At 52.1% G+C, this 27956-nt stretch overlaps 1 protein-coding gene across 2 annotated transcripts; it reads right to left on the reverse strand.

Annotated features, from left to right (window-relative positions):
* On the reverse strand, nucleotides 1–27708 carry GNB1L (G protein subunit beta 1 like). Of its 2 annotated transcripts, none has more exons than XM_008059688.2 (6): nucleotides 27567–27708; nucleotides 26676–26801; nucleotides 20806–20968; nucleotides 17008–17106; nucleotides 12949–13164; nucleotides 1–518 (listed from the first exon to the last, which is right to left on the reverse strand). In XM_008059688.2, exons 1-6 carry the CDS (start codon nucleotides 27692–27694, stop codon nucleotides 267–269), a joined length of 984 nt encoding a protein of 327 aa, XP_008057879.1. In that variant the 5' UTR covers nucleotides 27695–27708; the 3' UTR covers nucleotides 1–266. The 2 variants fall into 2 exon arrangements, with proteins under 2 accessions (XP_008057879.1, XP_008057878.1); XM_008059687.1 differs by lacking the exon at nucleotides 1–518 and adding an exon at nucleotides 3120–3373.
* Nucleotides 27709–27956: the final 248 nt, after the last annotated feature.

Genomic DNA, 27956 nt, shown 5'->3' on the forward strand with positions numbered 1-27956 from the left:
CAGGTTTGCAATAGAAAATTTATTGTAAAATATTCTCAGACTGGCAACGCAACCAGACCAAACCAGCATCCCTTACCCCAGTCACTGTGACGTGATAGTGTATTTCACCAAGGGAAAATAGTGAAAAAGTTGAAGGTAGTGAGGACTCCATAGTCCTTGAGCCACAATTTGCTGATCCTCAAAGGCCCTGAGGGACAGTTCCAGTCAAGGTTGGAGTCTGGTACCTGCTCCCTGCCCCTGCATCTCCTGAGGAGGGAACAGGTGAGTCATGTGCGTGGGTAGAGTGACCAGAGGCTGATGCGTTGGTCCTTAGAGCCTGCAGCCAGCAAGCCATCTCTCGCAAAGGCCACACACTGGACAGTGGCACTATGGAAGGCGAGCACGGCCAGTGGCCTCATAGTCTGCCAGTGGAACACACGCACACAATGGTCCCAGCCCGCGGTGGCCAGGATCTTGCGGTCTGGCCGGATTGTGACCTCAGCAACCCCAGGATTGGTGAGTTCATGAGTTCTATGTACCTGCAAAAGTGAAGGCAGAGGAAGAAGCATTAGGTGCTGGCCCAGGCACCCTGCCCTGCAGCCAGAACCAGGAGAGATGCAGGCCCAGGACACAACAGCTGCATATTTCTGCCCGGCTGACCTCCTTCTTGGGAGCTCCTATGCTTCTGACTGAGCCCTCAGAATGCCACGGACAACTTAAGTCCTTCCCTCAGAGTGGTCTCAGCCCTACCCAGTTGCTCCCTGGACTACTCTCTGACTGATTCCTCCCCCATCAGAGTGACCCAAAGACAGTGAGGTCCCAGTCCCAGGAGAGACTCAGTAGGGCTAGGTCCTGGGTCCTCATCCAGGAAGACACCACACTCTAGCCCTTGTAAGAAGCACCTTCCCTGCTTGATGACAACATAACATTGGCATTTCTCTGGAGAAGCCTTAGCAACCACCCCAAAGCAGAGGAGTAGGAGAAATGCAAATTATGTCTTCAGCAAAACCAAGAAGTAAAGGATACCCCAAAACTCTGTGGGAGTTGAAGGGCTGCTCAGGGTGGTGCCCAGTAGGGTATGGCAGGACAAAGGTTCTGAGAAGGATATGGGATGTGACACAAGACAAGGAATCACACAGGCACGTTCTGTGTGCCAGGGGCCATCAGAGAGCTGCCTTCTCTCTGGGCAAAATGCTCCACATTCATCAGGGGTGAGTAGGAAGCCTCGTGTCCTGATCCCTTGACATGTGCCTCTTGCAGCGAGCAAGGAGCTCCTGGGAGATTAGTGTTGCCTCTGTAGTCACAGCAGTTCTACAAAACTGTCCCACATGCTGCATGGTGTTTGGCACCTCTGCCCACTCACTGAATGACAGAGGCACTTTGCCATCATGGTGACAACCAGCAACAGCCACTTCCTTCCACACCAGCCCCAACACCACAAGCATTCCATCACACTCTTTTCTTTAAGTGTCTCCTAGCCAAGCCATGTAGCTCTCAGCTAAGAATCATGCATCACATAAAGATAACACATAGAGAAGAAAGCAAAGAAGCAGGAAGAACACTTCATAACATTCATCGGCTGGGCTCAGTGGCTCAGCTTGTAATCCCAGCACTTTGGGAGGCCGAGGTGAGAAGACTGCCTGAGTCTGGAGACTCGAGACCAGCCTGGGCAACTTGATGAGAACTTGTCTCTATAATAAATCACAAAATCTAGCCGGGCGTGGTGGCGTGTGTCTGTAGTTTCAGCTACTTGGAAGGCTGAGGTGGAAGGATCACCTAAGCCCAACAGGTCGAGGCTGTGGTGGCTGTGAGCATGCCTGGGCAACAAAAAGTGAGACTCCAGCTCAAAAACAAGCAAACAACAACAACAACAAAACATTCATCAGAAGTCGATGGAAACCACCACCAAGCAGTTTTGCCATAAATTAACAAGACAAAAAAAAGTAATGAATTTAGTGACCTTTGTAAAGCACCTCTATAAAACAGGAACCCACAGAAGAAAAACAGAGGAAGAAATCTGACCTGGAAGGACTCAGAAAGGAAGCAGAAGACAAAACCCAAAGAATGAAGAAGAATGCCGGGCTCGGTGGCTCAGCCTGTAATCCCGCGCCTTTGGGAGGCTGAGGTGAGTGGATTGCCTGAGCCTGCGGGTTCGAGACCCGCCTGGGCAGCAAGACCTCATCTCTACAATAAATAAAAAAAAAAATCAGCCGGGCGTGGTAGCGCATACCTGTAATTCTGGCTACTCGGAAGACTGAGGCGGAAGGATCGCCGGAGCCCAGTAGGTTGAGGTTGCGGTGGCCGGGAGTGGCCACTGCACTCCAGTCTGGGCGACAGAGTGAGACTCCAACTCAAAAAACAAAACAAAAAAAAGAATGAAGAGGAATTAACAACAGCAGAAAAAGACAGCAAGGGATACAGAGACAGGAATGGCAGAACGAGAGCAAAAAGGAAAGAAAAGCAAAGAGTTAAAATGAACTGCAGAGAAAACAGCAGACATAAAAGACAGGTTGAGGGCAAATACCCACTGATTTAGAAAAAGAGTTTTAATTTCTAGAAATTGATTCTTATGATCTAAGTCCAATCTTAATCTTATGAGTAAGATACGCTCTAGTAAAATTATTGAACTTGATGACTAGAAAAGTCCTTTTGGTAGACAGGCAAAAAGATCCCGTCCATGATGAGGGTGAAGTTTAGCCTGTCCTTGGAAGCTCCACAGCCACAGCTATGCCAGTGGACAGTGGAGTGAGGCCCCTAAAGGCCACATAGGGAAGTGTGGCCCAAGAATTTTATATCCAGCCAAACTGTCACTCAAATATAAAAACAACAGATGGACATTTTTGAACATGTAAGAACTCAAAAAATATTGCTCCCATAAGCTCTTCTTGAGGGACTGGAAGATTAACTCTGGTTCTGTGAGAGATAACTGGAGAACTATAGAAAATGGCCTGGCAGAGAACACTGAATCTACTTACCTTCAGGATTAGGTCTAAAATAACATGGGGATTATGGCTATAGAACCGGTTATGTAACTAACTGAAATATGGGAAGGAACTGAAAAAGAAGGGATGGTGGCTAAGTTCACTGATTTAGCTCATCTTTTGTCCTCTGGGGCCAAAGATGCAACAGTCACCCTCACACCTGAGAGATGATCTGAATCTGACATCCCACCACAAGTAACACAAATACCATCGTTTCCTTCTTCTTGCCCACTTGATGGTAGGTGCCTTAGTTTCCTAGGATTGGTCCTGTATGTCAGCACAAAATAATACAAAACATACAAATATACTCAACAGTTTTGTGATTGGATCCAAAGTTAAGTCCACATCTGTCTGTGCTATGCATAAGATACTCCAAAGGAACAACTGGCAGAGGTATTCCAGGAGAATGCAAACTAGAGAAACAGGGGTTCCCTCTTAGTAATAGGCAAACTGGATTCAGGGCCAAAAGCATCAAGTAAGACTATTTACAATATGCAACCATGGTATCAGTACAATTCTCAATGAAGAGCATAAATATTTGTTCAGCCGATATACAGCCTTATCATTCATAAAGCCAGAACAAGAGGAAAGTGGTTACAACAGAGGAACTAGTGCCAAACATGATGCAAACAACCATAAAAGGAGACAAACTATATAAGGCAACTGTTTATAGGCATGGGACACCAGGCAGAGAAGGGCAGCCAACAAGGTGAGTCTCCCAAAAGCCCCTGTAGCTCTCTGCCTGGGAACAATGCCCTGGCCATAAATTCCAGGTAAAACATCACAGGTATGTTAAGCTGAGGAGGCAGAGACCAGAATTTGAGGCAGCCAGAGAGCTGAAATCTGTGCCAGCAAGGCAAAGGAATGGAGGGAGTGGGGACTGGGGGGCTGAAGACTATGTGTGGGTTCCCATGGATTACTGTATGAGGTCTGGACTGTATACATTCAGGGCAACCTCTACAGGGCTCACCAGAGCTGTGGGGCCACATGAATAGGCCTGAAAGGTCAGCAGTGCTAGAGGACCTACTGGCCCAAGTGCAAAGACCACGTGACAACCTACATCCACCTGAACTGCCAGAATGGCCTCATTTCAGGAGTAAGGATTCTGCCTTAGAATAAGACCTACCTCAGACCTACTGTAACAAAGCTAGAAGCTAAGCCCTGACAATGTCTGAAGGGGAGGCAGAGTTTGGAACTTGAGTTCTACCACACTAAATGACTCTTCTATAAATCCATCCTAAGAAATCCCAAAGCGAAACCTTCACAAGCTCAAGGGCAACAGCCAGTAACTGAACTGCATGCTAGAATAAAAGCACTCTTCAGAGAAAAATAACAGAATCCAGAGTCTCCAGCATGTATCATTTAGAACGTCTGGCATACAAACAACAAATTACTAGACATGCACAGAAGCAGGAATATATGACCCACAGTCAAAAGAGAAAAAGCAGGGCAATCCCTTCAGGTCTTCAGGTCCCCTCCCACTGTGGGAGCTTCTCTGTCCTCTCAATAAATCTGGCTTTCTCACTTAAAAAAAAAAAAAAAAAAAGACAAAAAGCAGTTAATAGAAACTCACCCCAAAATGGTACAGATGTTGAACATATCAGATAAAGACTTTAAAGAAGCTATTTATATATATTCAATAAATGAAAGGAAAATGTATTCAAATAATTACAAAAAAATTATCTTGATGGGTGAGCAGACAGGAACTGATTAGTAGAAAGTGGAAATTATAATATATAAAGTAGAATATTTTCTATTTCCTAATAGAAAACACAGAACTGAAAAGCTCAATAGCTCAAATGAAAAATGTATAGGATAAGCTTAACAGAAGATTGGAAAATTTTTTTAAAGTCAGTGAACTAGAAGACAGATCAATAGACATTATCTAATCTGACTAAGAGAAAGAAAAAAGACTGAACAAAAATGAACAAAGCCTCGGGGACCTATGGGATGTTATCAAACTCTCTACCTTATGGAAGCCCCAGAAGGAGGAGAAAATGAAAATGGTCAAGGAAAAATAATGGCTGATGATTTTCCAATTTTCATAAAAAGCTTCAATTTATAGATCAAAGCTCAATCAGGTTAAGAAAAAAAAAACAAAAAAAAAACACCTAACCACATGACAGTTAAAGTACTGAAAACCATAGACGAAAAGGGAAATCTTGAAAGCAGCCATGAAGCAAGACACATGGTGTGCATGGGAATGATACAATACTGGGTTCTCATCCAAAGCAATGAAACATTTGGGGCAGCCAGAGGGCTGAAATCTGTGAAGCCATTACAGGGCATGAAGAAAAACAAAACAAAACAAAATGATCTTCCCTAAATTCCATAGCCAGGGTTCTTTAAAAAGGAAGGTGAAATGACACTTCTCAGATTAACAAAAGCTAGAGAATATCTTGCCAGCAGAACTGCACCACAAGAAATGCCAGAAGATGCTTGGGTCGACAGGAAGGCACTAGGAATGACAAATGGTCACATACATGCAAAATACTTTATATCTGTACTTATCCATTTTTTAAAAAGTCCTATAAGTTTAAAAAAGGGGTGATTTAAAGCAAAAATACTATTGCAAGGTGGAGTTTATAAGTGGAACAGATCCCAGTAGTCACAGGAGGTTGGAGGGTGAGCAAATGGAAGTGCACTGGTATAAGGTGGTCACATCTGTGAGCGGGAAATGAACGACAGAGTCCAGGAGCTTTGAGAAGGATGCATGTAGTCAACCCACAAACAACCACTCGGGAGCAAAGAAAGAGAGGGATGAAATAAAACCCTAGAAAATACATATTTGATGAACACAAAAAAGGCAGGAAAGGAGCGAAAGAGGTCAAAAGCAGAAGTGACAAGTGGAAAACGAAGAGATGGTAGACTTAATTCTAGACAGATCAATCATTACACCGAATGCAGTCCGATGAAATGCTCCGATTAAAAGGCAGAGATTGTCAGAAAGGATCAAAAAGCAAGACAACTATAAGCTGTCTACGAAATATGCTTTTTATTTTATGTATTAGAGACGAGATCTTGCCCTGTTGCCCTGGCTGTATTGAAGTTCTGGACTCAAGCAATCCTCCCACCTCAGCCTCCTGAGTAGCTGGGACTACAGGCATACTACAAGCCACACCTGGCCAAAAGGTGTGCTTGTTTGTTTGTTTTTTGAGTCAGGGAGTCACTCTGTCACCCAGACTGGAGTACAGTGGCATGCTCACGGCTATTGCAGTCTTGTCCTTCTGGGCTCAGGAAATCCTACCACCTCAGCCTTCCACATAGCTGGGACTACAGACATACGCCATCATGGCGGGCTAATTTTTTTAAAAATTTATTGTAGAGATGAGGTCTCACCAAGTTGTCCAGACTGTTCTCAAACTCCTGGGTTCAGGCAATCCTCTTGCCTCTGCCTCCATAGTACTGGGATTACAGGTGTGAGCCACTGCACCTGGATAAAATATGCTTTTTAAATATAAAAACATCAGGACAGGTTAAAAGCAGAGGCAAGGAGGAAGATGTGTCATGCAAAGAACAAACTTAAGAAGTTGACGTCACTGTTTAGTATCAGACAAAGCCAGCTTCAAGACAAAGAATATCACAAAAGATAAAGGACAAGTCATAATAAGAAAAGGGGCCTGCATCAGAGCAAGGTGACCATCTCAATGCTTACATACCAAACCACAGAGTTTCAAAACTCATGAAGGAAACTGGTAGGACCAAAGGGAGAAACAGATACAATCACAGGAATGTTAAGATCCCTCTTCTTAGCAACTGGTAGAAAACTAGACAAAAAAACCAGTAAGATGGAAGACGTGAGCCACCTTGACCACCCTAAGCCAGGCTGACAGCATGCTCCACCCCACAACTGCAGAACATACGCTCTTTCAAGTCCATGTGGTAGGCTCCGAGCATACCATGTGCTAGGCCAAAACAAACCTCCATACATTCCTAAACACTGAAATTATACAGGAACATTCCCTGAAAACAGAATCAAACTAAATTAAAGATAAAGCTGCAAGACCAGCAAGTATTTGAAAATTAAGTAATATACTCCTAAAGAACCTATGGATCAAAGAGGAAGTCACAAGGGAAAAAAAGAAAGGGCATGCTGAGCTGAATTAAAATGAAGACACAATCTGTCCAAGTCTGGGGGCTGACCCACAGTGAAAGGTGACTGTGCTGGGAGTTGCCTTCTCAACAGCACAGTGGAGCAGCAGAACCTGGAACCAGGCACCAACATACCCAGGCCCAGCACTGCCACCAAGAGGCCCCACTGGAGGAATCCCCACACAATGGCCTCCTTGGCTTCTGGAAGGAGGGCTTGAGATGTGAGAAGGCCTAAGAGATGTAAACATGCGTAAGAGACACATCTATATATATGGAGGGCCAGGAAGGTTAGAGGTAAAGAGGTTAAAACAAAAAATAAGGGCCATAAAGGGAAGTTGTGACCAAAAGAGACCTGGCCTGAGCCATATTAATTGTTGGAAAAAGAGGTTTTCAGGCAAAAGTCCTTTTCAGAGATGACAGAGAATAAAGGAAGCCTGCCACTTTAACCTGCCTGTTCTAGGCCAGCTTCAAAATGCAGGAAGCAGAAACCACAGGCCCCAGCAGAAGTGAACAGGACACGCCATGGCACGAGGGTCCCCCCATGCCTCCATGCCTCACAGGGTCCATTGCAGCTGACAGGATGTGCAGCCTCTCAGCCACATGTGTGACGCTAATGGAGACTAGACAGGCCTCACATTTCAAAGAACCGATATCATTCAGACCTTGTTCTCAGACCATGGTGTAATTAAGTTAGAAATTGAAAACTAAAAAGTAACTGAGGGAGACAGGACCATGAAGTCACTCTCATCAGTTCAGCTGCAGAGAACAAGTAAAAATGGGGTCTGCCTATAGGTGAGGGACGACAAAGAAGATGGCCTTTTACACTGGGGCCAGCGGGACGGTCACCCATGGAAGCACATGGGCACCCAAGTGGGGCAGGCGGGGGAAGGCTAACACACGGCTCTGCATCCAATCCAGTCAGAGCAGCAGACAGAACCCAGGGCACATGGGAGGAAGCAAAAGAAAGACAAGACCAGAAAGATGAAATAGAAAAATGATGTTTTTCAAGGATCAGCAGATGAGACTAATCAGGAATAAAACAGGGACAGATTATGAATATGGCAGATTTAAACAATTATTTAAACAAACAGCCAAAAAAAAAGTCATCAAGAAAACACCTTGAAGATTTTTATGCCTATAGACAAATTCCTGGAACAATACTATTTCCCCCTGTATCTGAAAGCCTAAATTAGTCCACAGAGAAAACTGGGCTTTCCCCAGAGAGAAAACACCTGCGAACAGTGATGCAGGCCAAGACTGACTCCCATCCACCAGGAGGGGAGGGGATGCTCCCCAATCCCAGTTCTGTGGGTCCAGAGACCAGTCGGTTTATAGCCCTGAACAGCTCCGAGCCAGGCCAGCAGAGCCAGCAGAGGACACGTTATGCAGCAGGTTACTTTAGAACTACTTGATTGTTTTAAAGGTATAAGAAATTCAACAACACAGTTCACTAAATTTAAGACTTCAAGGAAAGGCCACATAGGTCTGAGAGATGTAGCAAAAGCATTTGGTCAGCAGCACTAGTTGGCAGTCCAGGTTTTTGCCCAGGAGGGTGGAAGGAGCCTTGTCCGACAAGGGGAAGCTGCCAACTGCAGTCAGAGCAGCCCCAGCCCAGGACACCCCCAACCCAGAACACAACACCTCCTCCAGGCAGCTCTGGGCTCCTGACCAGGAAGTTGGTACCACTGCACACCTTCCAGCTACCTTGCCCCGACCTGGACACCCACTTCACTCCATTTCACAGCCAAGTTCCCGCCAGCCCCACCTCCTGCTCTCCCAGGGGCCTCTCTAGGATGCTGGTCCACCAGTTTGCAGACCTGGGACCACCTTCACACCTGCCCCTTTACTGCTGTGACCAGCACTGTCCTCTCAAGTCCTAGGCACTCTGCCTAATGTCTATGGCTCTTGCCTGACAGACCCTGGCTCTGGGGGTCCCATGTGCTTCCTGCCTGTGCACACAAGCAGCTGAACCTGCTGCAGCACAGCACGTAGCCATTGATGCTGTGCCCTTGAGCCCAGATGGGCCTCAGCATGAGACCAGGCGGGCCTCAGCATGAGACCAGGCCACAAGCCACACTCCCTCCACACAGCCCCACTCAGCTCCACAGGACCTGGCCAAGGGGTGTCAAGACCCACACACACTGTGCATGTGTCACGCATGTGGGGCACACCTGATATCTGCAACCCAGGAGCTCCTCCTCCAACTTTCAGGGGCCAGAATACTGTGGTCCTTGGGAGGGACCTAGCAGCTAGGAACAAAGATGGAGGTGGGGTCGACCTAACACCATCTCATGTTTTTCTCGCCTGTGACCTTTGCCTTGAGACAATGGTAGAGAGGGGATCCTGAACCCTGCGGAGTGGGCCTTGCTGGAACCCATGCAGCTCGGCCCCAGGGCCCTGACTTGGTGTTCCCTCTTTACAGGAATTTGCTAGAGGTGCGTGTTTCCCCAGAAGACAAGAGCTGCCTTTAGTCCTGCACCCCACTGAACGCCTGGAATTCAAGCACACAGAAGAATTTCAGAGACAGCCCTGATCTGTGGTCTTCATGGGCAGAAGGTGGGCACAGTGCAGAGTGCCCTCTTCACCAGTCTTCACCTGCTAAAATGTCCAGCTCCTGCCCAGAGGCGTGGCTGTGCTGACACCACTGCAGCCCCTGGTCAAACCCTGGTCAGGACCAGGACCTTCCAGGAAGGATCTCCGGGCCTAGCCAGGCAGCCACTACCCACAGGGACAGGAGCAACCTCAGACCCAACTCAGTCATTCTCAGAAACACCTGATAGCATTGAGGCAAAGAGCCCAGCATGAGGACCAGGGTCCCTGTAGGAAACAAGAGATGCAAGAAGCCTGGTGGGGATCTCCTGGGCAAAGACCAGTGCTTGTCCAGGTCCCATGTTTCTGAGGAGGAGGACCTGTCCAGGTCCTGCAGTGACGGTGCTCCTGGTGTGGTGGGGTGGCGGGAGGAAGTAGGGGTGTGCCCACAGCCTGGACAAGCCTTTTATCCTGTTAGGACTTGGGTCACTGGCCCCAGGCTCTGCCACTGTCCCTCTAAAGGGAAACCCCAGAGCTGGGGTGGGTTAGGCAAAGGCCATTGCTGCTGCGCAGATGGGCGCACAACTGGGGACGCCTGGTGGAGCGCTGTGCGGGAGAGCCGCTGTTGGTCCGCTTTCTGGGCCAGGGCTGCCTGGGGTGGGGGAGCCTCATTATTACTTAAAGGCCTAAAAATACTGCTGGCTGTAAATCAGTCCCTGCTTCAAGGCTGTGGGCCCTGCCTGAGCGTGGGAGGGAAAACGCAGGCCTGCACGCCACCTGCATCTGACAGCAGCCCGGGCCCCAATGAGGGCTCACAGGAAAGCCACCGCAGCAAGGCAGGCATGGCTCTGGTCACTGCATGCCCTCAAGGCAGCCCTGGGTGGCATCCTCACGAGGGCAGTCTCCTTATTACCACTGCAGCTCCTGGTCAAGCCCTGGCCAAGACCAGGACCTTCCAGGAAGGATCTCCAGCCACTAGTGGCTCTCACGGCGCATGACCTCAGGTGCCAGGAATGTGCACGCGGCGCGTCCACCATCTGGTTCTGATTACCCATGCTCTGCTGCGGGAACCTCATCTGTGTCTCAGCTCCCAGCGTCCGCCTGGGGAGATTGATTTGGGCTCATTAGAGGCTTCAGCAGGAGGACACGAGGGAGGCACATCTGCGCCCATGTGGCTCTCAGCCGAGGCACTGCAGCACAGGGTGGGTGAGGATACCTGTGGATGCAGAGGGCCTCACGGTCACCTTGCCCACTCCTGGGTAGCAAGGATGCCTCCAGACACTCCCCCTAGAGGCTTGGGTTTTATATAACCACCAGGGCCTCTGTGGCTGATGCTGAATGACATTGGGCAGAGTTGGTACATTGGCCTTTGCCCTCTCCACTGGTGCCACCTGTCCCCTCCCAGAACTCCTCCTGCCCTATGCACCTTGGTACTTGGAGGGGGAAATCCTCCCTCCTTTGTTGTGTGCCATGGCTGAGGCTCTGTCCTGAGCATCCATCTCACTAACCACTTCTGGGCCACGGTTCCCGGATCCCCCCTCTGCTTTAACTCTTCGATTCATCAGTACAGGAATGCTCATTTCTGGACTGGAACATGCCCTATAAATTAAGTCTTAAGTTCTAGCAGCTGTTTCCCAAACACACCAGAAAAGACCAGGAAGGTCTGGGCCAGGGTGGCAGGAGGCCCCTTCCCAAGGTGCTGGGTGCCAGGGAGTCTGGGGAGGCTACACAAAAAGGCATCATGCTCTCAGGAAAGTTACCTGATCTTCAGTTTTTTGCAGTCAGGCTGGTGAAGGTCAGGCCACAGTGGAATGAACACTGGACCCCATGAGGGGGCACTAAGGGTTCCCATAGTCTCAAGGATCAGTAAGGGGGAGTGTGAGGGAGAACCCCACTCCAGGCCATGTAGAGCCAGCACTAGAGCAGCTCAGCCTCCAGTTCCTACAACAGCCATCACCATTATGACTTCCCACCCACTACCCACCCAGGCATGCTGTTCCAAGACCCAGGAGACCCTTCCTCCCACATGGAAGTATAAGAAGCTCCACTCCTCTCAGCAGGGCTTCCGTGCTCCCCAGACCCTCAGAAGACGGATGGATGAATGACAGACAGCTGTACTACAAGTTCACTATGTGTCTGGCACAGGCTGGTGATGCCCATAGGCACGGAGGCCTGCTCAGCAGGACCCCTACCCCTCAGCATATCCTGACTTCTACCTGGGGCCCAATCCTCCACTACCCCACCACATGCCTCGGGATTCTAGAAGTGCCCACTCAGGTTGGCCTGACAGGCAAAGGCGAGCTTCACCCCAGGCTGCGGGCAGGGCTTCCCCACCTGGGGGATCCAGATGAGGCCCTCTCTGTGCCTCCTGTCATGGGCCGACAGAGGGCCTGTGCCACAGTTCCATAGAGGACGGCAGCCTCAGGCCTTGTCCTCTGTGCTCCAGGGCTGAGAGCCAGTGGGCTGGAAACTGGGCCTGCTGCTGCATCCGCTGGTGGCCACCTCAGAGGACATGCAGCCCCTACCTGGAGCCCCTTTCCACCAGATTTGTGTTCACAGAGCTGCTTCATAGAAGTTTCCGTGTTCTGGCTGTGGGCAGTTTTCAGTTTTCAGAAGCTTCTGGTGAGTGGGGGCTCCTTGTTCAGTCCCAGAAGCCAGTATTCACCCAGGCCGCCTTTGAGGGCCAAAAGGTCAAGGACATAACTAGTACCTCATGCCCTAGTGGTCAGCAGCCCCCCAGACCTGCACCAGAGGCCTGGACAGGAAACTTCCCCCCACCTTCACTGGCCCCAACCCAATCCCTCTTGTTCCACAGGCCCAGACACAGACACCAGGTGCCCCTCAAGCCACGCCAGCCAGAAGAGACCATGAGACCCTGTGGGAAGAACTCCAGCACCGCCCCCCCAGCCCTGAAGCCTCCCAGCCTTCCTCCTGGACTTTCCTGTGGTCTGTGAGCAATGGCTTCCCTTGGGCCAGCCCATAGACCACCACGGGGCCCCCAGCTTTGTGAAGTTTTCCACTTTAGGTTGTTTTTTTTCTTTTTTTTTTATTAATCAGTTCCTTACTGACCAAATTCCTCTTAGTTTTCACAAAGGGATCTGAGTATTCCTGGATTTTACGTGCCTCTCTCGAGATGGACAAGATGTGACTGCTGTTAACCCGAGGTCTGGGAGAAACCCAAACCATGTGAACAGCTTGCCTGTGCCCCTCTTCCTGAGCCGGCCTTGGACAGGCCTGCCGCACCCGCCTCCGGGTGATTAATTAGCCAGGGATCTGCAACAACTCCTCTTCATGCCTAAATATTGTTTCAGCCTATCAGACTGTTAGTGCAGAGCAGGATAAATGAGGCCCAGCCCGGCACACTGACCTGCAGGGCCTGCTGCCCGTCCAGGCTCCAGACAGCCAGCACCTTCCCCGCGGAGCCAGAGACGCCCCTGGCCTTCTGGGAGTCGAAGTCAAGACCCATGACGGGCTCCTCATGGCAGGCAATGCGGCTGCACACCTTCTGCTCAGAGACATCCCACAGGGCCACCGATCCATCCTCATAGCCGGCCAGGAGGAGAGGGTGGGGGCTACAGTTGGCCTGCAGGAACAGAGAGCAGTCAGTTCCCAGGAGGGTCCTGACTTCAGTGAGTTTTGGGGAGAAGGGTTCTTGAGACTGACTGCCTCTCCTGCGTGCCCGGGGCTGTTTCCTATGTTCTCCACGTGGCCTTAACAGTTCAGAAGCTCTGCTCTCTATCCCCCTGTGCCCTCCCACACACTGCTTGTATGGCTAAACCCATCTGCAGGAGGCCAGCATGGCTGCAGCTGGGCCCCTCTAGGAACATGAGGTTGGAGGGCACAAAGCCCCAGAGTAGCCTGGTTGAGCCTTAGGCCTCCTACCACTGTGTACACCTCACCAGCCCCGTGACCCATACATGCCTGCACTGGGTCCTGCCCAAAGGGGTGCTGCTGCCCCTCTCCACCTCTCTTATACACAGGGATCTGTCCTCCTGCCTCCTTCCCCTGGCTTGAGATGTGTGGCCACCCCTGCTGGGGTTGGTCACCTGTCCAGAGCTGCCAGCCAGGAGAAACGGTGCACTATATCCCCATGACAAATGGACCTCTGTGCTTCATCATGGGGCTGCAGGTCCCACCCCTGGATGCCTGGCGGGGGCTGCCCAAGCCATTGTGATGAATGAGGGCATGGGTCAGAGGACTCCAAGCCCTGGGCAGACGCCTCGCTTGACAAGCCTCTGAAACAACTGCAGAAGGAGAGCGCTGCAGGATTCCGCATCACCCTGGGGACATGGTCATCAGTCCCCAGCACCGAAGGTGATAACCTAAAATACACATTATGTGACTGAGCAAGGAGACATGGGTTAGCCAGAAGGTACCTGGGTGTGCATTTAATGAGTGGACAGAAGGCTGGTGATGGAGCCGGAAGCCAGCTGAGAGCCCGAGGCAGCACCCTGACCTGGAGGGGACGGCCATGGCAGGGGCAGGAAGGACACAGTCACCAAGGCTTGCACACAGGCATGCAAACCCAATGCCAGAGCTGATCCAGAGGCAGCCTCCCCCATGTCCTGGAAATGGCTTGTAAATCCATGGTGCTCTGATGATAATGTGAGTTTACAAAACAGGGAAGAGTGAGGCTCCTGAGAGGATGTGTGTGGTGGTTAGTATGTCTCTCTGGGCATCTCCTTGCATGTGCCATCCCCCTGCCAGAGCCCACACTGTCATGACCACACTGCTCATGTAGTTTTGCTTCACGGAGGAGCACCGTGCTGGCACCTTCAAGTCATCTGCTTGGAAAGAATACATGTGGAAACTCACACCACCTTCCTCGAAGGCCTGTGCACAGAATGCTTTAAGACATGCCAAGCCCTCTTCCCGGGAGCTTCTAGTGGGCAGCCATGCCTCCCTGGACAGCAGCATGTCTGGACAAAAGGAAGGGTCAGGGCCAAGGAAGAGAAGCCCGGAGTACTCATATCCCAGTCAGCAACATAGGCCAGCTCCACCACCTGCCACAGTAAGGCTGGCTGCTGGCTGGATGCTAGCCCTGGTACCCATGGGCAGTGCTCTGTGGTGACACCTGTTTGCCAATCTGCATTGACCGCTCCCCTGGGTATGTTTCCCATCTCCTGAGCTGAAACAGTCTGGGGGGTAAGGGGAGTTCCTCTTAACACCAATGTGAGCTCTGACCAGTCCTCTGCATCCCAACACCTGTATGAAGCCACAGCCTGAGTTCTGGACACCACAGCTACTGCAGGGGTGATATGTGTCCGACTCACCTGCCACGGCACCACAGGACAGCCAGAGGAGGAGCCAGCCTGGCCCAGAGGGGCTCACCCTGTGGTTGTCAGCCCCTGTCCACTACCTTGATCCCTACTGTACTCTGGACCCTGTGGCCTCCCAGTGACAGACACTGAAGGCCAGACAGCGCCCTTGTGGCCGAGGCCTGTGGGTGACCACACCTTTGGTGACACCTGACCTATGCAGCAGCAAGGACCTGAAGTCACCCTGATCTGCTCTTCTCAGCCTCCTCCCCACCCACCCTCAGCTGAAACCTGGAATACAGGTCTTGCTCTGCATCCCCTCTTGTCCCTCAGGTGCATCCCCAGGGACCACAGCAGGCTGGGTCCCCTGAGGAGCGCTAAACTGGCTGCACCCCAACTGGGTTGGAATGGCACTGAGCCTGGCTCTAAGGGTAGGTACAGTGACTCTGCCTCAGGCTGGACAATTATTCTCACAAAAAAAAGTTGGCCACTTTGAGAAGCAACATAAGAATATATTGAGTCAGGACCTCTGTCACGCTCAAACTGATAAGTCACAACCTGATCTTCAGGCCTGGAGGTCAAAAAGGGAACATTTAGTGACTTAGTGAGGGCTTTTCTTAGCTGAGCACTGCATGCTAGACCTGAATCACCATAAACGCAATCTGTCCTCTGTCAACCACATTAATTACCTTAGCAAGTTTGTACTTCCCTTTCTGTACATTTTTCTGCTGGAATTTCACACAATTGTGCAACGACCCACATTTCCCAGGGAGCACAGTAAGAGCAGGTACCACCTTGGACATCCTGCCCTAAACCTGGGAGTGCCCTGGCTACCGCCTACGGGATTGTGCCCTCAGGTTGTTTTTTCCCTGGCAGAGCCCCTTCTGAGCCCTCAGAGAAGCCTTGTCTGGACATCAAGGCGGGTGACCCAGGCTCCGCCGCAGTCCCTGAGGCCCGGCTGCAAAGCTGCTGGCGCCAAGAGCTTCGTCATTTCAGGTGAGTCTCCTGGAAGCTCTCCCAAAAGGCTGTGGCTGCAGAAGCAACACCACAGGAAGAGCCTGTCAGGGACCCCAAATTCCAGCTTGGACATTCTCAGTCAAGAAGCTGCAGGGGAAGCCAACTGTAAGAGGGTTGTCAGCTTTCTAGTCATGCAGAGAGACAGAAATGCATGGGATGGGGTCTTTGGGGTGCCTGTCCCAGTTGTCTTCCAGGGCATGCACACATCTCAAACTGTACAAGCCCATTTAGTCACACTCCTGTGGAGAGCTCAAGACAGTTAGCGAGTCAGGAATAGCTTCCCCCAGTCACGCCCGGCACAGGGCAACTCTCAGAACTGAATGGAACAGAAAGACGCCTGGAATCACCAACGGCCTGAGGAGTCTGGTGCTTCTTTGCTGCCCCAGACACAAGGGGATGCAGGGGGGAGCAGACACTGTGTCAGTGCTGACCTGGGGGTGGCTAGGGAGGAGGAGGCCTCGAGGAAGGCTGGGGCCCCAGTGGAGGTGGGCAGGCCCCACAGAATCACCCCCAAACCTGGTCTGGGCCTGTGACCCCCACATTGGCCCTAGCTTCTGCTATGGCCCCAGGAGATACCTTCCAACCCTCTCTAACCAGAAAGAACAGTCAAGAAAGGAAATGGCTGTGGATCAGAAATTCTGAGTGTGGCAGCAGAGAAAGTCATTGCACTAAGCCCACTCCTGCCTCTACAAGGCCAGGAAGTAACAAAAATTAATCCCAAGTAAGGCCAGGGACGTATGGGCTTGCCATGTTAGTCAGCATGTCCTCCCTGCCCCAACAAAGCCAGCACACTAAGGCACTGGTGGAAGGGCACATGGCCCCCCCGGGGGCAGGCCAGGCAGCTGGCCTCACTGTCCCCTTCTCACTGCTACCCACTGGAGGGCGCTGCCAGCAGTGGGGTGAGTTTCCAGGGCCTGTGAAGGACAAGCACTGGCTGCTGCTGCCACCAGAAGCAAGGCAATGGCAAGAGTCCCCTTGCGGCAGCAGCAGGGAAACAGAGGGCCAGCAGGGACACTGAGGCTGCGGGAGGTGCTGCACGTTCCCTGAGGGGGCGTGGCCTGATCGGTTGGACCATAAATCAGATCCTGAACGGGGAATGACTCACAGCAGGCGTGGCTGGCAGGGCGTGGCTGGCGCGCGCTGGGCCTTACCTGCCACAGCCCCAGGCACATGGGCATGCCTGGTTTGGCATCTGCCTCCAGCTTCAGGGTGCACACTGACGTCTTGGATGGCATCTCCAGGATCTGAATCTGACAGGAAGAAAACAAGTTGACTTGGAACAATGCCAAGTCGAGGCTGTCTATACAAACAAGAGACTCTTAGGGCGATTAGTTGGGTTGCTGGGAGTTTCTGTCTGCTCCCTCCTACAGGGACCGAGCCATGGCTCCCACTCAGGCCACACAGGCACAGGCACACTCAGCCCTTGCAAAATGCTTCCCTCCTTCCAGAGCAGTTGCACGTTGCCACCCGGTTGTGGCCTCTGGTTTCTCCTGACTTCACTATCTGGACTGAAGGGAGTCCTGGCTCTCCTGCCTCTACTTAGCCCAGCCAGCTCTCTTCTCTGCCTGCTTCTGCTTCCCAGCTCAGGCTTTACATAGGAGCTGCCCTGAATGATTGACCAAGAGTGTGGCAATAACATCCATACCAGCCACCTCAGGTAGGAGGCCCAGCTGTCCCTCGCTTGCACACAAGGAGTCAGGTCCAGGGAGTTTGAGGGCATCAAATGGACAGAACCCACACCAGCTGGTCTAGTAGCTCGATCCACCCTGTTCTCCTGGGCCAGGCTGGGGACAATGTCTGAGGGGCCCATACTTGTGTGGGTGACAACCTCACTGTCCTCCCAGACTCACACAAAACAGGCTTTACACCCTGAATCTGAATCTCACATCAGCCACATATGTGCTGGGGCAGTCCTGAGGGCAGCTCCCAGGCAAGGCAGAGAGGCAGGCTCAAGGCCTAGTCCTCCCAGCTACTGAGTCTCAGATGGGCCAGGGCCATGGTGCTCTCTTGGCAGGACGCTCTTGCCAGGAGCCCCCCTGGCAGCATGGCCTCTGAGGGCAGGGCCTCTACCCACTCAGCACTAGGGATGCTCATAGCTCTGGGTTTCCCTCATCGCAGAAGTGAGTCCTGGAGGCCCTGCTGTGTGCTCATACACACATGCATGCACATATACAAGTATGTATACACTTGTACACATGCATACACATACACACTTGTACACACAGAGAGGCTCCACACCCCAAGCCCAGAACCAGAGGCCTGGGGTGAGTGGAACACCTGGTGGCAGAGGTCCCAAAGAACAAGTCTAGTGGCAAGGACTCCAAGGAAAAAGCACAGCCACAGCATGAAGGAGAGCAGAGCAGGCAGCAAGGCAGGAAGAGGCGCTGGGCAGCAGGGGCTTGAGATGCAGAGGCGTGTGGGGAAGGGTGGCGTGGTCCACATTCCAAAGCAGACAAATGGCAAATGTGAGAGCAAAGCAGAGGTCTTCTGGGACAGCAAGGATTCCTTATGACAAAAATCACTCAGCTAGAAGCTCTAGCAAAATAGAAAGAAATACAGGAATGAGACATTGGGAAACACGATGCAGCAGCAAGTGGGCCCAACCCAGAGGAACACAAAGACCCTGTGAGAAGCTGGGGCAGGCTCAGCCCTCCTCAGTCTTCTACAAGCACCACCAGCTCTGGTATGTGTTTCTCCCCTTAGGATCACGAAGGCCTCCATGTGAAGAGCACAGGCACTGGGCAGCCTGGGGACACTGGAGCCAGCTGCAGAGAGCTGTCAACTGAGTGTCATCACTGTCACCCTCTGCTATTTTCACAGAGGGTCTGTGAGAACCCCATCCAGGGTCCTCATGGCTCCCAATATCCTACTTTGTGTACTTCTCTGTGCCAGATTTCTTAAAAAGAGATCTGTTCCCTTGTCGTCATATGGGGAGGATGGGTGGGTTCCTGGGATTAAGCAGGTATGTGGGGGGCTATGCCAGGGGCAGGCAGAGCTGCCCTGAGCACACTCCTGGGAGGTCAGGAGGGGCATGGGGGAGGAAGGCACTGGACACAGCCTGCAGGCTGAACACAGCCACAGTTGAAAAGGGAGGACCCATCCTGATCTGTGGGCTCAGGAAGGCCCCTCTGGGGGCAGTGAGGGTGGCCTGAGAGCAAAGGACTCAAGCAGGCTAATGGGCTAGAGGTAAAAGAGTAGGGGTCAAGGTTGAGGGCAAAGCCCACCCCCAAGGACACTTGTGAGGCCTTGAGCTGGGCGCTGCAGAAGGAAGTGTGGTGGCAGCACCTCGAACTGCATGGTGCAGGGAAGTGGGAAGCCCTGGGCCTGAGCACTGGGAGCAGGCCTTGCATCTGGTTGGTCTGGGCCCCCAGCCCAAGACCTTCTGAGGTCAGAGGAGGAGCTTTCTGCCCGTGCCTGCACTCAGAGCCTCCTACAGACACCGATGAGCTTTCTGCCTGGCACCCGCCTGCAGTTTTTGTTTCCAGAAGGAAAAATGTTAGGTTTGGGCAAGTGTGGCCACCCAGATGGCCATGCGAGGCAGGAGCATGTGTTCTCTGAGCACTGTCTGGCACATGCTTTTCCAGGGTCTAGTCTAGGCAGATTCCAGGTAGAAACATAGACAGCAACCATTTTCCTTGATTGTGCGAGGTCCCTGACTGGAGGCTGTGAGAAGTACAGATACTGCCACCACAGGAAGCCAAGTGCCAGGAGGTGAGTCAAAACAGCCTGGGCACAGGGGACACGTGGCCTACGGGATACAGTGCACGTTGGCAGAGTGCCAGCCAGAGGCCCAGGGGGTTGGCCCACAATGGCACTCTGGGCACAGTGGGGCAGGGCAGAGCTCTTGCAGCTCTGTGGTGTTCCTATGGTATGTGGCTGGCAGGAACCCGCTGCCCACCTACCATCTCTTTTACATGAATAACACTTGTACAGGTTTGTGGCAAATTAACAAGAAAAGCATATGTAGCTCCTAACTGATGATCAACTGCAGACATGAACAAACTAATGTCTGCACCTATCTCATTACTTAGGAGCTGGACCTGCCTGAAGACAGACCTCCTTCCTGCACAGGGATGACCCTGCCCAGAGCCCTATCCTCCCCACAATCCACCCTCAGGCCACTGCGCCACACACTCACCAGGCAGTTTAGGTCCCCACTTATGGGCTCATCACTGATTTCCCTCCAGCCACCCTTCTTTCTCTACAACACTCCTGCTTCATGTCCTGGGCGCCCCTCCCTTGGCAGACTCTGACTCCCCAGGAGTATGGACACTGCTGTCTAATTGGGCCTGTCCTATGTCCCCAACACCTTTGGTCATTATGCCTAAACTCCACCCTACGATGACTTCCCCGCCCAGTCAGCCCCCCTCCCCCAGAGCCCCATCCCCTGGGCGTTCTTCTGCTTACCTATCTCTTGGGTCTAGTGTCTGTCCCACTCCCTGCATCTCAGCCCTGCCTGCAGTGCCTGGTTCTGTACCCCAAAACACCACTCACTCCACTGCCCTGGCTCAGAACCACTTTCCTCTTCACCTTGGTCTCTCTTCCACCACCTCCCTCTGGCCACCTGGAGTCTCCTCCCTCCCAAGTCTATATCCCAAGGACCTGTTCTCTCCCCTACCACTCCTGCTGGCCTCAGGCCTCAACACTTGGTCATCCTGCACCCTTGCTCCACAGATAGAACCATGCTAGGTGCCCAGGTCTCTGAGATACTAGCACCTCCCCTGATCCCTTCCTTATTCTCACACTGCCCTAGGAGGGCAGCTCACCACTATGGCCACCTCACAGGGAACAGATCAAGGTCTACAGCCATGTACTTGTCCAGGCCATGCACCTGCCTCCAGCAGCTCCCTGGGTCTGGAGGGTGGGGATGTGTACCTCCTGGCCAGGTATGGAGTTTGGTAAGCACAGCAGTCCAGAAAACAAGAGGCCTCAGGCAGGCTCGTTCTCACCTCATCAGTGCCCTTCCCCGGCATAGCGAGCATCCAGCGTGGCTGGCCCTCAGCCAGGATGGCACTCCTGCAGAAGCCCACACTCTCCAAGCGCACGGAGTCCACAATAGTGTTCCTGCCCTCTGCCAGGTCCCACAGGCACAGCCTCAGGTCCCGACCCTGACTTCCAAACAGAAAGGAGACAGGCCTGAGCCTCCCCTTGACAGACATCAGTGCCCACAACCCCCCTAGACCAAAGGAAGGTGAGGCCACATTTCTAGGGGATAGCTTTGGTGAGCATGAGTCATTGCAGGGCAGGAGCCTTGGCCAAAGAAGAGCTTCTCTGCACTGGCATTTATATGTGAGTTGGCATCCAAAGTGTCCAATGTTAGAACACACAGCTGACTGAGGCCCTAGGCACTCTGTGCACATGCCCTGGTGTCCTGATTTTTGTGGCCTTCCTGCTGCAACCAGTGCCACCAAAGCACCTCTCTCTCTCTGCAAATTAGATTCGACAACCCAGCAATCCCACTCTGTTACTTTCTGAAGTGAATTTTAAACCTACATTCACACGAAAACCTGTACAAGAATGTTTATGGCAGCTCTCTTCATAATCACCCAAACTGAAAACCACCCAGCTGTCCCTCAAAGAGGAAAGGTTCATCCCAACACAGAACATCAATCAGCAAAGGAGCCAACCAAAGCCATGAACAGCAGCCTGGAGGGCACAGAGATGTGTTCTGCTGAGTAGAAGAAGTCAGGTCTGAAAGGGCCCATGGTGAGATCCATTCATTGATGTTCAAGAAATGGCAAGAACACAGAGTCGGAGAAGAAAGGGGTTATTGCCCCTAGGGGTGGCACATAGGCTTTGTGGGCAAGGGGTTGCCCGCATGGCCCTGAGGTGATGAGTGGCAAACCTGCAGACCTACTCCCCACTGGAGCACACTTCACAGTGTGTGTGATCAAAACAACAGACACCCAGAATGCTGGGACCCCAGGAGGGATTGTGACTGTAACAAACTGGATGACATGCTGCACTGAGGATGAAGACAAAGTGGAGCTGGCCTGAGAAGTTGGACAGTGTCTTGACTAGATGCTGTGCAGTTTTAACAAAATAACTAAGCCGGGCTCAGTGGCTCAGCCTGTAATCCTGCGCCTTTGGGAGGCTGAGGTGAGTGGATTGCCTGAGCCCGCGGGTTCGAGACCCACCTGGGCGGCGAGACCTCATCTATACAATAAATCAAAAAATCAGCTGGGCATGGTAGCGCATGCCTGTAGTTCCGGCTGCTTGGAAGGCTGAGGCGGAAGGATTGCCGGAGCCCAGCAGGTCGAGGCTGCGGTGGCCGGGAGCGGCCACTGCACTCCAGTCTGGGCGACAGAGTGAGACTCCAACTCAAAAAAAAACAAACAAAACTGTGCAGAAACACCATACTCTTGTGAGTGAGTTAGCTCCTCACAGTGTAGTGGCTGCCACTCTGAATACTCTGCACATACCGGTTGCAACAGAGGAGGAACTCTGGAGGCTTGCAGGCCCAGATACCCCCAGAGAGCTACTGTAGAAAAGCACGGAGGACAGAGGGATCTGTAGAGTCAAACTAGGGTCATGGGGTCCATACAAGCATGTGTTTAGTCAGATGTTCACACAGATAGACAGAAATGAGGACAGACGGCATGCAAGCATGGGTCAGTGGGCACAGCCACAGCAAATGGAAGCATCGGGCATGCCTAGTGCCCATCTCACAGTTTCTTATTCCATTCTCCAGAAATGGCAACCAAGGTCTTGGAGAAATGGCTGGAGTGAGGGAAACAAGATGAGTTTCATGTCTGGTAGTGCTAGAATGGAAGGAAATTTTTTTTTTTTTTTTTTGAGTTGGAGTCTCACTCTGTCGCCCAAACTGGAGTGCAGTGGTGACCTGCTGGGCTCCGGCGATCCTTCTGCCTCAGCCTTCCAAGTAGCCGGAATTACAGGCACGCACTACCACACCTGGCTGATTTTTTGATTTATTGTAGAGATGAGGTCTCACTGCCCAGGCAGGTCTCGAACCCGTGGGCTCAGGCAATCCACTCACTTCAGCCTCCCAAAGGCATGGGATTACAGGCTGAGCCACCGAGCCCGGCTGGGAAAGAAATACTTTAAAAATAAAATAAAATCGGTGCACCTGGCAGGCAGAGTGGGTGGCAGTGCGGAGCTCGAAAAAAAGAAAAATACATAAAATAAAATCAAGGATGGGGTCTGTCAGGAGGATACTAGTCCCAAAGTTAGAACAATTCCAGTGACAAAATAAATCATGGCAGTATTCAATGTTAGCTGAAGAATGAAGTAAATCTCCATGAATCCATCCTCATGAGTGAGCACATAAATCTATTGGGAAGAAGGAGCAAACTTTTCTTCCAGGTTCCCTAATTCCAATTAATCTAGAATTGTACCTCAAGCAGGAGGAGAGAGGGAGATGAGCACACTCCAGTAATAACCATTGCAGGCAGAATCTACCCATGGATGCTAAAATCAGTGGGTGAAACAGGATATTTGCATAGCCTCAAAGTATCTCCCCACCAAATCTGACTTAATTTTATTTTATTTGAGACAGGGTCTCACTATGCTACCCAGGTGGTCTTGAACTCTTAGGCTCAACTGATCCTCCTGCTTCAGCCTCCCAAGTAGCTGGGACTACTTTCCCCCAAATATTTATTAATTACTGTGGTGGTTTGTGGGGTTTTTTTTTGAGTTGGAGTCTCACTCCATCGCCCAGACTGGAGTGCAGTGGCCGCTTCCGGCCACCACAGCCTCGACCTGCTGGGCTCCGGCAATCCTGCCCCCTCAGCCTTCCAAGTAGCCGGAATTACAGACGTGCGCTACTACGCCCAGCTGATTTTTGATTTATTGTAGGGATGAGGTCTCGCCAAGTTGCCCAGGCAGGTCTCGAACCCGCGGGCTCAGGCAATCCACTCACCTTGGCCTCCCAAAGCACGGGATTACAGGCTGAGCCACTGAACCCGGCTACTGTGGTGGTTTTAACACAGAACCAAACATCCTTGGACCCTCCTCCCTCCAGGAGGTGGAGCTTAATTCTCCTCCCCTGGCATTTGGGCTGTACCTAGTAACTCACTTTCTAAGGAACTCAGTGAGCAAAAGTGGCACCTTGACAGTGTGCCCAGCAGATACACCCTGCCCCAGTAAGCAGGGCTGACCTCACAGCCATGGGCCATGTGGATGTCACAGTCCCTGGCACAATGGGATGGGAAGAACACTCATCCCCATGGGTTTCCTCCCCAACCCACCACTCTAGTCTCACCCGGAGAAAATTCCAGACAACCCAACCTGGGCAGTGCTCTTCAGAAACATCGAGGTCATGAGAAACTAGGAAAGAGAAATAGCTAATCATTGACCAGAAGGCCCAAAGGAGACACAACAGACAGCTTAGTGGACGTTGCACAGAAAAGGACATCAGTGGAAAGATGGGGATCAGAACAAAGCCTTGCTTCAGTTTCTGGCATGCCTGATGCTCCGCCCAGAATGCCATGCAGGGCACAGAGTCCACACCACAGAGACCAGCACCGTGAAACCTGCTCTCTCCAGGCTTGCCCAGGATTGGGCATCTCAACCCAATTCAAATCTCCACTCAGCTTAGGAGAACCCACAGACTGATATTCAGAATGTGCCTCGACACTTAGAGGACCATGAGGGAGGGGAGATGGGGCCGCTGGGCATTCACATGGAAACCTGGGTCTTTCACCGCAAACTGTAGTGGCTCCTGTATGAATTGTGGACCTAGAAGAAACAGCACTGATACTCCTGGGAGACAGGGAGAGGTCTTTTTGACCTCGTGACAGGCACTCCCTGCCAGAACCTGGCAGACTGGACTTCATTACAACGAAGCATCTCTGTTCCTTGAAGACACCATAAGCATGAAAAATGCAAGCCGCCATGTTGGAGAAATAAGTTGTGATATGAAAATATCTATCATATCTAGAATATAGAACTCCTTGTATCAATAAGAAAAAGGCAGGCAATCCAACAGATATGTGACAACAGACCACAGAGGCATTAAGGCTTTCACCCACATGGCTGACACACACAAAAGGTCCATCAATAAAGGATCAGTAAATACAAACTAAACCACACTCAGAGGCGCCTGTACCCTTGCAGGCTGTGAGGGGTGGGTGCTCCTGCCTCAGGGGGTGCAGTATGACGCCCCCTGGACAGGTGACCTGGCATCCTCTGACAAGTCCAGAGTGCACAGGCACCATGGCCCAGATGCCCCACCTCTGAGTACAGAGATCCAACCTGCAGACACAAACGTACCTGGCACTGGAGACCCAGGCAGGAGTCTTCCTAGTAGCTGCATCGCAACAGCTCCAAGTGGGCACCTAGCTAGTTCTCCACTGACAGAAGCATGGGTGAGTAAACAAGCAGATACAACCAGTGGAATACAATACAGAAAACCACCACCAACTGCAGCCATGTGCAATGTGGCAGACATCAGTGAGACAAGGTCAAGTGAATGAAGTCAGATGCAGAGGAAACTGTTTCTTATGGCCCCACTTTTTAGAGAAGAAGACCAGACAAAATTAGTCTACACTTTTTAGATGGTAAAAGCGTATTCAGATGGCAAAGCAAAAAAGGTGTGGAGGCTGGCTGCCTTCCAGGGTGGGGGATGCCACCTTCCCAGAGGACAGTGGCAGTGGTGCAAGGGGGTGGGAGTGCTGGGGGCTGGCAGGGCTGCACTCCCGGCCGGGGAGGTGGTTACTCAGGTGCACATATGGCTGTCACACAATACACCAAACACTTGTCTTGCATGCTTCTGTGAGAAAACTTTACAATACAAAGTAAAAGGAACGCCCTGCAGAGGAGGCTGAGGGCATTCCTACCTCTCCTTGTCATGAAAGCCACCGCCCCTTAAGGGCTACTTAGAGACACTTGGCTTCCAAACACAGCTGAACACAGGCTGAGTGGAGGCCATGGGCTCTAGTGCACCGTAAACGCACCTGGCACTCCACACCTGCAGACTCCACCTCAGACCCTCACCCCCTGCCAAGCACCATTCAGTCAGGAAGGGGAGGCACCCTGAATGCTGGCTCTGGGCTGTCTGCTGAGCACAGTCCCTGCCCAGAGGACAGCCAACACTGCCTGGGTACTGGGGCCCTAGGACACCCTAAGGCCTCCATGTTGGCTGGAAACTCAAGAAGTCACTTACACATGGCAGCTCCCAGCACATGTGACTGGGGGGATTAGGAAAGGCCCTCTACTCTGATAAGCACCAAGCAGAAAGGGAATTGGGCCTGCTCAACCAGGAGATGTGCAAGGTCCTACAAAGGCTCTAAGGCATGAAGGTCCAGGGCTTTTGCCCTCTGGGACAACTATGTTGTCTCTGTCACCCACCTTTCAGGTGGGGGACACTGCATGAATCAGGCACAAAAGGGCTTTGAAGACTGGTAGGGACCACTCAGGCCTTATCCTCTGGGGACTGAACACCACAGTGCCCAGGTGTCCCAGGTACCCAGGCCAGAGCAGGGGTAGAACAGGCCTGTCCTTCTGGAGCTCTGGGCCATGAAAGTACAGTGCGGAATACAGATGCTAGGGATGACAGATCGCAGGAGGATGGCAACGGGCCCTCATGAAGGCCTGGACCTACCAATATCTCACACATGGGCTGGCAGCAGCTGCCTCAGCTGTCACCTGCCCGGTGCTCCAGCCTCCTAAGGTAGCACTTCCTGGCCCCACTTGGCAGAAGTTCATCTTCCCACTTCCCCATAATGAGCTAGTCCTGCACCCTCCACACGCTGCAGACCCTCCACTAATCCCTGCTGGTCTCCCCACTCCCACACCATTCTATCATTGAGGTGGGGATTCTTGCCCACCTCACCTGCCAAGGTCACACTTAGGGACCCACCTGAGAAGCTGGTGTCCCTGGGGCAGCGTCTGTAGCCAGATCACACACTGGCCCCCATGGCCATCTAGGGTGGTGACAGCTCTCCGTGTCTGCAGGCTCCAGATGTGCACCAGACCACCCTGAGACCTGTTTCAGATAAACCACACAAGATGTCGGGAAGCAGGCATGGCAGGCAGGTGCTCCCAGTGTGCTGGTGCTGGCCTAGAGTTTACACTGCTTGCCTCGGGCACTTCAGCTGATAGGGTCCTTAATTTAAAAGCCAACAGCTAAGGCTGGGCACAGTACCTCATGTCTGTAATCCCAGCACTTTGGGAGGTTGAGGCAGGAGGACTGCTTGAGCACAGGAGTTCAAAACCAGCCTGGACAACATAGCAAGACCTTGTCTCTACAAAATACTAGCCAAGCATGGTGGTATGTACCTATAGGAGCAGCTACTCAGGAGGCTGAGGTAGGGAGATTGCTCGAGCCCAGAAGGCAAAGCCATGATCGTGCCACTGCACTCCAGACTAGGCGACAGAGTGAGACCCTGACTCAAAAAAAGGTCAACAACTCTAACTAGAAACTAAGGGTCAGACTGGCAAAGCATTCCCCTTTCAGAGAGGGTAGTGGGGCCCCAGGTGCCTTCAAGAGAACTCAGACTGACCAGCTTCTCTGGAGAGGAGGTGCCATGCCAAGGGATACATACTGGTGGTTTCACCTGTTACTGCGTTTGTAACAAAGGACATGTCCTGCCTCCCCCAAGGGACAGCGTGTCCAGTAGGCTTTGAGATGGCAGCAAGCCTGGGCAATGGGCAGCCCACGCCTCTCTCCAGCACCCGCAATGAGTTCTTTGCTAGCCTATGCTTCTGATCTCACCCTGGGCTGCTGGGGACCGGAACAGCAGCCACTTACCCTGAGAAGAGGAGCGGACGCCCCTGAGCCTGGGCTCCTTCACGGAAATGCAGTGCATGCACTGGTGACTGAGTGCCTCGAAGGACAAACTGGGGGTCCGGCGGCGGCAGCAGGAGAGGGGCTGCCATGCTGGGTAGGACACAGTCACCTGGGGGCCAAGAAAAAACATGTGAGTGACAGTGCCTCCATCTTCTAGAAAGGCAGCTCAGGTATAGAGGTGTCTAAGATGCTGTTCTTGCTCAGGGCCCCTGGCCATCTGTCCTGGGGGAGGGGATCCTGCTCCCCAAATGTAGCTTACTGACCCTGCAGCCGCAGAGGGAGCAACTCTGCACGGCAGTAGGTCCCACTGAGAGTGCAGAGTTCATACTTTCCATGTGGTGGATCTCTTCT

This window comes from Carlito syrichta, unplaced genomic scaffold (assembly GCF_000164805.1).
Source record: "Carlito syrichta isolate Samal-C Ts95f unplaced genomic scaffold, Tarsius_syrichta-2.0.1 Scaffold304335, whole genome shotgun sequence".
Taxonomy (NCBI): Eukaryota; Metazoa; Chordata; class Mammalia; order Primates; family Tarsiidae; genus Carlito; species Carlito syrichta.